General features: G+C 33.6%; 1 protein-coding gene across 2 annotated transcripts in view; it reads left to right on the top strand.

Moving 5' to 3' along the window:
• Positions 1-11,958, top strand: part of LOC121410494 (SLIT-ROBO Rho GTPase-activating protein 1-like) — an 83,494-nt gene that overhangs the window by 55,875 nt on the left and 15,661 nt on the right. For both annotated transcript variants that reach the window (XM_041602628.1, XM_041602627.1), the window contains exons 9-16: positions 3,190-3,372; positions 5,554-5,638; positions 6,264-6,294; positions 8,224-8,323; positions 9,074-9,134; positions 9,718-9,795; positions 11,239-11,373; positions 11,829-11,934. In XM_041602628.1, the coding sequence (XP_041458562.1) occupies positions 3,190-3,372; positions 5,554-5,638; positions 6,264-6,294; positions 8,224-8,323; positions 9,074-9,134; positions 9,718-9,795; positions 11,239-11,373; positions 11,829-11,934 (779 nt within the window). The remainder of the gene's footprint in view (positions 1-3,189; positions 3,373-5,553; positions 5,639-6,263; positions 6,295-8,223; positions 8,324-9,073; positions 9,135-9,717; positions 9,796-11,238; positions 11,374-11,828; positions 11,935-11,958) is intronic.

Here is an 11,958-nt window from a genome sequence, read left to right on the forward strand (position 1 = left end):
TGTCTGTGCAGGACATTCAGAAGTGACTCCCCCAGATCCTCCCCATCTTAATTACCTCACACAGGGTGACCCTAGGGTAATGATGAGACAAGACAGACTGTATTGCTATCAATGCCTGCCTACCCCTGTCAGGGTCTATTAAACACAGCATCTGTCATGATACAACAGTGCTAAACCATTCACTTGATGTGATATCCTTCTACATCAGGGCTGATCATTCAAAGGCACACTAGTATTTCTGATTGCCGATACTTTCATAGATCATCCAATTAGTCTGTAAAGTAATTAATTTTTCTCTTCAGCTCATTGTAGGTTTTTCATTGAAAAGCAGGATTTTTTTTTTAGATGAAAAAAAATTCAGGTTATACAAGACATTTGGAGCTTGACTCCAAGCAGAGAACTAATTAGTGAAGTTTTCAGCTATGTTTTATTTAAAAGAAGCAGTGCCTTCCTAATAATTTTTGTAGTGGGAAAAAAAATCTCATACCATATAATTAAAACTACTTGTTTTGCCATGCTCATGTCTTTTTGTAAAACTGTTCAATGGTATATTTTCAGTATGCATGTCCAGTGATATTAATAAACACATAATCTCAAATCAAGGAAGTGTTTTGATGTTGTGAAATTTTAGATTTCCTGCCACCATGGTGGTAAATATATTAGCCAGACAAAATTCGTTATAATCTATCGTGGAGATATTCAGTTTTATACAAAGAGATATTTTTTTCTGCCTTCAAGAATGAAAAATGGTTTGTTTCTGTTCATGTGGTTGATCAAACAGATCATTGCTTTGAAATATTGCCTGAAATAAATGTGTTGTGAATCATAAAAAAATAAGGGTTTGAATCCCAATATGGGTAATCATGACTTGAATGCCCTTTTGGCAAGACATTGATCTACATTTATCATTCTTTACCATGGACCTTTCAAGAGATGGAAATTCATTGATTATATAATGAATTCCCTACTCAGGTGACTGTTATTGTCATCTGGATAATATTCTCTTCATATTAGTTTACTTTGGTTCTATCATCATCATGAGAAGGGCCTGTTTGTCATTGGACATATCACAGATTGTATGCGAAGTTGATAATAAATCACTGAAATCATGGAAAATCAATGTGCAGTTCTTGTTACATTTGGTAATCTTAGTTCCATGTGTTTTATTTGGGGAAATGATGTGATTGATTGTTTAGCATTTAAAATTCCATTTGTCAAATTTCCTCCATAATATTCCAGATATACATGGCACATAGTGTGTTTAGATCGTGTATCTTAATGTTATTTAGGTCCTTCTGTGTGAGTGGATCAAATAATATCATATTTTATATCACAAAAATCGTCTGCTTCTCAAGTTTGCTGCTCTAGATATGAAGCAAGTTGATTGAAAGGCATGATGAAACGGCATCAGCCAAAAAGACCTGGGAACTGTTCCTTCTTTAAGTGATCTGGGCGCGTAACACGAAGGTTAGCGATTAATCGCTAAATGAAATGACCAATCAAGATCCTCGTTGCATGTGCATTTTGCTCAGTAGACTGACTATGAACCAATCAGAACTATTCTTTGAAATTAGCGATAAATCGCAAACCTTTGTGTTACGGGACCCAGATACGTCTTGGTAGCCATGGTAATTACTATTGTCACAACACCTGTATGCTAAGATTAGCATTAAGATGCACATAAACAGGTGAGGGTGACTATCATTGGAGAAATGCTCGCGTTTATCGTCCATGCTCTTCATAGGTCCATGCTCTTTACCAAGATGTAAATGGGTACCAGTCGGTAGAACATTTTCTAGAAGCTGAGGTTACTATTTGCAGCTCAGCTTAATACCCTATTATTTTAACATCTTGGATACATTTTTTTATTTGATAGATTTTCAGTTATTGGGATTAAAACAAGGAAATTGTGATACAAATAAAATAGAGGTGAAATTTTTACTCCAAATTCGGCTGTATGTTTCAGGAAGTAATTTGTTTTTGTAAAATTGTTTAGTGCCAGGGAGAAAGAGTATTATTATTAGACTTTTAGACTAATATCCTTGTATCAAAGTAATGATGGTATTGTGAAGTCAACTGTTTAACTTTGTAAATGGTTTTGCTTTGGAAATGATGTATTCAATTTTCTTCAGGTTAATAATAATATGAACAGAATCAGAAGTAATTCTAAATCTAATTTATCCACTTTTCTCTATCAATCATGAAGATTAGGCCTAAATTTTGAAAAAGGGGATAACAGAGCACTTTATAACTCAATCATTTTCATAAATCCACGTAACTGCAGTAAATCATGAATTTATCAGAATTTTAAGGTACTCAAGTTTAATATTATTAACTTCTTTCTGGGAACAAAATTATTTTCAGTCCATTAAATCATGAGACCATATAAAAGTGAAAATGGCTCTAGCAAATTTGTTTCTGTAATATATCATGGTTCTTTTTAACTGTATCTCTTCATATTTTCACCCAGAATGCAATGCAAGGGAACACATTTTATGTTTCAAACGTTAATATGTATTAATAGCAAGGTAATTGGCTTTGTTTTGAACACTAGATAATTACCCTGTTTTCAGGTCAGTCATTTAGTCAGTTTTCAACCATAAAATGTCATTTAGTTTCACATGTTGTTAAGAATTGTTTGATCATTTCCTGGTATGGTGAAGGGGTACTGGAGATTATAAGCAGGGAGTATACAGCATAGCACTGTCATATGATGAATGTAGAATGTTGATTGTTTTGAAAAATATGGGCAAAGAATGAATGCCATTTTCTTATAAAGCATCATAGTAGAGGTTTCATGATGTACCATACATTATTTTGTGGGCATATGGTTGGCCCTGAAAAGGATCACCCAAACACGATCTTTTGTCAAGGATGTTAGTGCAATCTTTAGAAGAAGAAATCATCAGAAGTTACTTGAATTTGTTGTATCTGTCTATGTGGGTGGCATTATGCATCAAGATTTCAAATTGTTCATTGTTTTGTTGAGCTAATATGTAGACACAGGAATTGCTTTTGAATCAGTCATAATTTGTATAATTTGACAAAATACCCCCAGGAAAAACAGAAAAAATGAAGGCTTTTATATTTTAGAAAAAAAATATTGATCTATGTAAAGGATACATAATCATTTGTTGATTTTAAAGTGCTTGTAATTTAATATCTGATTATCTGTGTTGTATTATACAGATCAGTAAGACACTGAAGGAGATGCAAGCTAACTGGGAGGAAGATACCTCTAATTCTAATGAAGATGAAGTACAAGCACAGTTCAGGAGTCTAAGGACACATGATTCTTCCTCAGAACTATCAAGAGCGCCCTCTATGAGACGAATCAAAGCAACACAAGAGAAAGAAATGTTCTACCTTGGAGTAAGTAAACTTGAACTAGTTGACCAATTTGTACTTAAGAAATAATAAAACCGTGGAAGTCATTTTCATAATCTGATTTTGCAAATATTTGTACTTGAAAAGAGAAATAAAGGTGCTCCATAATGATCAATCATGAAGTCCATAGCATAAATTCTGAATCCACTTTGTAGATAGAAATTTCACAATAAAAGAATGTATATCTACTTGTAGGCCTGGGACTTTCAGGTTTTTTTCTCGTCAGGTACCCGTGGTAATTTTCGGGCGGGTACCCGAAAATCATGTCGCTCGAAATTTGACTGGTGGAAAAACCCATAGGTGACGTCATCAAGCCAATTTATGAATGAAAATATAGTAAGCATGCGCATTGCAAGCCTCCCGTGCCCCACACAGTATTCCATCGAAACAAGTCTGCTATACTCTGTTACCTCGTACCAAAATCGACCTAGAATTCCACTTTTCTAAATTTCATATGAATTATAAAAGCTATTCTCAGATCTGTTTTCTCACTGATACCGCACAGGTAAGCAAATTTTTATTACTTCTTGCTTTTCCGTCAAAATCTTACGAGGTAGCGTCGATATTACATCGTGTTCGTGAGTTTGTAGAATCTATCGCTACGTGAACAAAGTCAATTGATTTCCGGGTTTCGGAGCGTCAAATGCGCCAGCCAATCACGATCGTGTTACCATTTTCGGTTGATGATGAACTGAAAATGGTATCAAGAACGTGATTGGCTGGTGCCTTGTATGCTCCGAAACCGGGAAATCAATTGGCTTTGTTCACGTAGCGATAGATTCTACAAACTCAGGAACACGATGTAATATTGACGCTACTTCGTAAGATTTTGACGGAAAAGCAAGAAGTAATAAAATTTGCTTACCTGCATGGTATCGGTGAGAAAACAGATCCTCTGAGAATACCTTTCATAATTCATATGAAATAAAGGAAAGTGGAATTCTAGGTCGATTTTGGTACGAGGTGACAGAGTATTGCAGACTTGTTTTGACGGAATACTGTGTGGGGCTGAGGCTTGCAATGCGCATGCTTACTATATTTTCATTCATGAATTGGCTTGCGTCGCAGTGGCTGGATGAGGTCACTGCGCTGCTAAAGAAACATGGCGACGATGGAACGATCTCAGTCACATCATCATCACTTGAAAAACTAGTATATTTATGGATATTTCAAGGGTAATTAGTGAGATTCGAAATGAGACTTGTGTACTTTTGTGATGAGCTACAATCATTATTTACACTACGCAATACAAATCAAATGTATGTTACACTGGTGAGCAATTTTCGGGTATCGGGTATTGATTTTTCTACCCGGGTACCCGAGGCTTCCGGGCGGGACCCGGGTACCCGGGTTTTAGTCCCAGCCCTATCTACTTGTTTCAAATACTCACATTTTAGAAATATAGACTCTGAAATGAATTTGCCTCATATTTTGCAACTCAGACTACATCCTTCAGATTTATCTAAGACCTGGTGTAATTCAAAGTGTTGAGGAAATCACTACTGAGCTGTCTACAGTTCGCTTCTATAAACTGCAGCAAATCATGTTAATCAAACTAGTTAGGACTGCTTTGTAGACCATGTTGACCAAACTAGTTAAAACTACTTTACAGACAATGCTAACCAAACTAGATAAAACTACTTTGTAGACCATGTTATTCCCCTAGTTAAAACTGCTTTGTAGACCATGTTAACCAAACTAGTTAAAACTGCTTTGTAGACAATGTTAACCAAACTAGTTAATTCTGCTTTGTAGACCATGTTAACCAAACTAGTTAAAACTGCATTGTAGACCATGTTAACCAAACTAGTTAAAACCACTAGACAATGTTAACCAAACTAGATTAAACTGCTTTGTAGACCATGTTAACCAAACTAGTTAAAACTGCTTTGTAGACAATGTCAACCAAACTAGATAAAACTGCTTTGTAGACCATGTTAACCAAACTAGTTAAAACCGCTAGACAGTGTTAACCAAACTAGTTAAAACTGCTTTGTAGACCATGTTAACCAAATTTGTTAAAACTACTTTGAAAAAAGCAAACTAGTTATTGTAATCTGTTTCAATGTAGAATTTAAGATTGATTTCATTTGTTTAGCATACATCTGAATATCATTATATTACAGTTATCTAGTTGATTTTGATTTATGTTTATTTGCCTTACAGAAATTCAAGGAACATCTAGAGAAGGGTAATGCCTTAGCAAGAATGAAATCCAGGAGAGATATCATCAAAGAAGCTCTAGGAACAGGTAAGAATTATGGTTTCTTGTACATCATTCAGATATCAACTTATTACTCCTGGGCTGCGTAACACAAAGATTAGCGATCAATCGCTAAATGAACTGACCAATCAAGATCAACATTACACGCGCATCTGGCGCATAATACTGACCAGGAACCAATCAGAAGTGTTCTACCATATTTGCTATTCATCGCTAATCTTTGTATTACGGAGCCCAGGTATCACACAATTAATGTCCTAGTTCCAATAGCACAGAGTCTTAATTCCTGTTAGGATTAAAGATGTTGTTATCTGTTCATTTTTTCAATTCATGGGGTATAATGTTGTCTATTCATATTCATTGAATTAAGTATCCTATGGAGAGCAATATTTCTGCTGCCTTTCAGTTCATTTTAGGGTTTGATAATCTTGTCAGTGTAAGTATGAATCAATTGGAAGTAAAAAAAAAAACACTGCTTATTCTAGGACTTATAGAGCATGAGTTCCATATTACTTTGGAAGAATATATTTTCACTTAATTCTTTTTTAGCTAATTTAATGAAGAAATATTTTGCTGTAATGGGATGATTTGTAAAATCTTATCCATACATTAAGTGGTCAAATGTTCTTGCTTTTATCTCTTGTTTCTAAAGCTGGAGAATCAAGAGGAAATATCGGTACAAGGTGAGTTCCTTTTTTAATTCAAATCTTCATGAATAATGATTATATGTCAATTCAGGTAACATTACGAATGTTTGTTTTGTTTTGGTTTTATGCAGAAATCTGTAAAAAATTTGACTTTGAAAAGATCATATAACACACGCTTTTTGTATGATCTTGTTTGAAATATTGCTTTAACTTTGGTGAATATTCAACTTATGGAAGGTTGACATACTTGTATGAAGGAGAATAGATATATGCTTAGTATATTGTGCTGTATTGTACCACAATTTCTTTAAGTTAGTCTGCTATAAAGCTGCTATGGAGTTTTAAATACATTTTTGTTTTGTTTTTTAGATAACTTTATTGTTAATTTTTGTGACTGTTTGCCTGTCTTTCTCTTTGTCTTGCAAGTAGCTTTCATTCTCTTTGTCTCTTTTATCAACTTCTCTGCTTTATTTGATTATTTTTATTACTTTTTATACGCCTGTCCTAGACGGGACGTATTATGGTATCACACTCGGTGTCCATCTGTCCGTCCGTCCATCCGTTAACGTTTCCTTGTAAATGTGATAACTTCAGTTTGGCTTAACCCTATCTAGGCCGGGGTATTTTGGGAGTTCATATGGCCAGGGGGGGGGGCTCCCAGGCCCCCCCTAAGATCTCGGCCGTCGACTGTGCGATCGCGCCGAAAATTGGCATGCGGGTTGCCAAGATTGTATAGTACAAGATGTACAAGATTGTATAGTAATTTATTTCATGCGAATTGCTATTAAGTGAATATGCTAATTTATGCGTAATTAGTATGCGAAATTAGTATGCGAAATCATACTTTTTCCTCTAACTCCCTAAATAAAGCTCGAAATATCCTTATTCTTGGTATAGAAACTCTTTGTGGTGTTCTTAGCAAGTGTACATGAAAAAAAATTGCGATATCAAACCATTTTCTTATGTATTGTTTTTTGCAATTTCTTATGTATTTCTTTGTTTTTTTTACCTTTTGTTTTTCATTGTTTTTTCAATGAAATTTGTTGGGGACTCTACTGTGATCATAAAAAGCTTAAAATAAATACATTTAGACCACCAAAACAATCATGCATTTATGAATTTTGGTTGAAAACACATTTTGCATTGACTTTGTACACGAAATCATGTTTTTGAGCAATTTTTGGTCTGACATGCACTTACATAATGTTGAGTAATTTCGGAACCACGTACGCAAAATTGGTCTCAAAAGTTGCGCAAGACTTGAAAGTAAAAAAGTCAGCGAGCGGCGCGGTCAAAAAATTTCCGCGCGGTGAAAATATCGCGCGATTTGTTGAGGGGGGGGCCTCCGAGGCCCCCCCGGCCTAGATAGGGTTAAACTAGGTTCATATCATTTGGTGTGTATGATATTATCATGGATCCCAGGAAGCATATTGATTTTGTTTGAGGTTGAAAGGTCGGGGTCACACTGACATGTTTTCATCTTACTCTTCTGAAGTCCTTGTAAATGCGATAACTTTACTTTAACTTAACCTTGGCTCATATAATTTGGTTTGTATGATACTAGCATGGATCCCGGGAAGCCTATTGATTTTGAGGTCAAAAGGTCAAGATCACAGTATCATGTTTTCATCTTACCCTTCTGAAGTCCTTGTTAACGCGATAACTTTAGTCGAACTTAACTTGGTGTGTATGATACTAGCATAGATCTAAGCAATTATATTGATTTTGAGGTCAGAAGGTCAAATGTGAAGTTGCCACCTTCCACTTTTCTTGCTTGACCAATATCTCCATTTTCCACGTTACAGGCGGGCGTATTATGTGCATATCTTAGCGACACTTGTGAATAATGTTTTGTCCTTTAATGTTAATGCTCATCTCTTTCATTTTGTTTTTGTCACTGTTTCCAGTCGTTATTCCTTTTGTTGCATGTTTGTTATGTATCACCTTTATACCATCTTTGCTCAGACCAAACAATCATCTTCATAAGAATGAAGGAAGACTAACAGAGCGACCGGGTTCAGTCTACATGCCTTTGTTTGGTGCTGACCTACAGAAATATCTTGAAGTGAGTACTTAAATACCTAGTGAACATTTCATGAAGAAATTTGTCAGTGAATCTCTGACAACTCTTATAAGCTACTGAAATCTGTTCATCTGATTGGTTGATAGTGAATTTGTTAGTGAAAATTAAAGACAAGCTATTTCATGAAACACTTTGTGTGATAAACCACTGCAATGCCCTGGGACATTGATTTAGAGATTTGATAAAATTCTACAATCCATACAGTCACACTTGCATTTGTATTTATGGATTGATCAGTAAGTTTCTAGTGGATGGAAATCCAACAATGGTGAAACTTGATTGATATGGCAACTGCAAAATAGAACAAACCAAATGATGAAAAATTGGTCAGTTCATCACAGAGCGATGGAAAGTTATGATTCATGCATGTCTAAAATTACCAATTCAGTTAAAGATTATTTTGAGTTGGTCATGTTATCACTTCCATTTTTCTTTTTTAAAAATGTTTCCTAGGAGCTTGCTGACATTGCTAGTGCACATTTCTGTAATTAGAAAAAAAAATCATTATCTTTTTAAAAATTTAAAAAGTAAAACCATATTTAATAAACATTATGCTGATATCATTCTGATGATGAGAAATAGGTATTGAGGATGGTGCTTATCAGGAGGGGGAATTTTTACAAGATTTGTTACAGGTCATTAGTGAAAATGATCAAAATTTAATCATTTTTTTTTCTATAGAAAAGAAAAAGCAAGATCTAATATCACTGCTTTATGATCTTTTTGTTTCAGTCTGGACAATATGAAATCCCACCCATTGTCCTTAGTTGTATAGATTTCATCTCAGTTTATGGTAAGTCACATCAACTCATATATTTCATACTATTTTATTTTCTGGCATAATATATGATGTGTGAACAAAATTTTGATTTCATAAAAATGAAGAATTGGTGCAACTCTAGGGAAAATACCCACATTCCAATGACAATTACTACATATCAAGACAAAACCATTTACATTAATTGTGAAAATCAGTAATGATCCAACTTTTTAGTTGATCCTCGATTGAACATTTGATTCCTAAATATGTTTTTATTGTATATTTCTGAAGATAGAATAATAATGTCTGATGTATACTCATAGGGCAGAGAAAAGACATTTTTTATTTCAAATTTCTAATAATTAATTTTTGTTTTATCAAATCAGTTATAGTGTTGTATGGTATGAATTTATAAACATGTATGGAGAGAGACTGGTTTATTGAGTCATTAAAAAAATTCTTAATAAAATAAAGATACTTTTAATAAATGGACTGTGGATTAAATAATGCATTATTGACCTCTCCATTAATCTTTCTTTTTACTGCAATCAGAGTATAATTTGTTAGCCTAGAATATGATCTCAAGGCCTTTGTACTTTTATCTTATTTTCTTAAGGTCTGAATCATCATGGTATCTTCCGTCTCCCTGGATCACATCTAGAAATCAATGATATGAAAGACAAGTTTGAAAAAGGTAAACATTGCAAGTATTTCATTTTGACAAGCATGATATAAAGAACACCATTGACCCATGGTGTAACTTGTTGGTATGATCAGAGAAACTGCATCATGAAGAAAAAAAATCAATGAAAATTTATTAAAATCATTGTTGTTAAGAGGTAAGTTCACCCTGATGAATAGTTTATTGTAAAACTAGCAGAAAAATAATTTAGAAAATATAATTGAATGTTTGAGGAAAATCCATTAAAGATTAAGAAAGTTATAACATTTTAAAACTTTTTGATCTGTGGCTTCATATACAAGCAGCGGTCCCATATTTTATGTAATATGAAATGCATAAATTTGAAATTTTTGATGGCTCATGATGACTAAAAATTTTGTCCTTTCAGGAGAAGGTTTGAAAATTATTTGTCCATTTTTATATTCAAAGTACAATAAAAACCCATTTTCACTTTTGTGAGAAAATTACATTCCATTGATTGTTTTAAATTCACCATTCATGTGAAGCTACTCACATGTGAGGTCAAAAAATATTACTTCTATAACTTTTTAATTCTTTAATGGATTTTTCCACGTACCTTCACCTATATGTTTTTCTTCTATTTTAACTATAAACTTTTTGTAAGGGTGAACTTCTCCTTTAATGTGTAGAAGTTTGTAGCCTTCAAAATATCTTTGGTGTGGGCACCTTGTACAAGTGTAATTATAAACTATAAAGTCAGTTTCATAGAATTCTTTCTTTTTATAAACACATAATTTCTTACATTAAATTGTACAAACAAAGACAAGATGCACAACAGTCAAACAACTATATTGTTAGTAAAGGAAATCCATTGCACATAGGGAATTGCCCATTTGTATTTTTTTTATTACCTAGAATAATATGACAATTAAATAATGTTTTTATGTTTTGATATGCACTTGAAATCAATACCAGCATTAGTTTACTAAAATTAGAAACTAGATACTCGACACCCACTCATATCTTTAGAATAAAGATCAGTGTTGGTATTGCTGATTTTATATTTTTATATAGTTTCTAATTGAAATCATAATACATGTTGAGCATACATGTAATATGATATGGATTGATGTAACATTATATATGGCAGAATTAAGTGTAGGATTATTTTACAGAAAGAAGGTAGAAAATATTTGTTGAAAATTCATGCTTCATATTCTTTCAGTAGTAACACGATGTGAGGTCAAATGCGTATAATATATGGTATAGCATTAAATATATGTTGTGTAAACTGTTCAGTTTCATTTATTTCACATCTCTCATAAAAACATTTAAATAACAGATACAATAGATACAATTACAATTCATAGCAATGTAATTATTTGTTGGCTAAAAACAAACCTTTCCTTTTCCAAAGCCCCCCAAATGGAAATGAGTAATATAAAATAGTAATTAAGTATCATGAATTTTATCTTCAATGTTGAATTGTTACAGGCCAGGATCCTATCTATGGACTAGGAGAGGCTGGTGATGTGAATGTAGTTGCTAGTGTCCTCAAGGCTTACTTTAGAGAGCTTCCAGAACCACTCTTCCCTATCAGTCTGTTTGATGACTTCATGGAATGCATTAGTAAGTAATATCAAATACCTTGTATTAAACATGAAAATGATAATGCAGTCTTTGTAAGATCATGAAGGATGCCCTAAGATGATCAAGGGGTTTGGATAATTGATTTTAACTGGAATGCTGTTTTGAATGGGACTGGTTTTACTGTTGTGTTGTTTAGATCGTGATTGAACCCTTTTATCCTTGCTACCTGTTTTGGTAGTTCCTGATTTCTGACATTTTGACATTTTTGTTATTCAATTGTCTAGAAAGACATTATTGTGTATATCTGTTAACATATAGCTTTGTGAATCCATTCTTAATGAAATTCTCCATGTTATCATAAATTGTTTCTCAAGTTGTCTTTGCATCTGTCTGCCACATTTTCATTCTCAAGTCAAAGGTCACTCCCATTTTAATTACTTTTAAATGATTTTGTTAGAGCCATAGATAAGTGTACTTAACTTGATGTCTTACAGAATTACCACCGGGGAAGGAAAGGATAGATATGCTAGCAGAATTGATTTCTAAGGTGCCAGTATCTGTCATGGTCATCATGAGATATCTCTTTGCCTTCCTAAAAAAGTAAGTGGTTTATCCTCATTGCTT

Source organism: Lytechinus variegatus, chromosome 3 (assembly GCF_018143015.1).
Source record: "Lytechinus variegatus isolate NC3 chromosome 3, Lvar_3.0, whole genome shotgun sequence".
In the NCBI taxonomy this organism is placed as follows: domain Eukaryota; kingdom Metazoa; phylum Echinodermata; class Echinoidea; order Temnopleuroida; family Toxopneustidae; genus Lytechinus; species Lytechinus variegatus.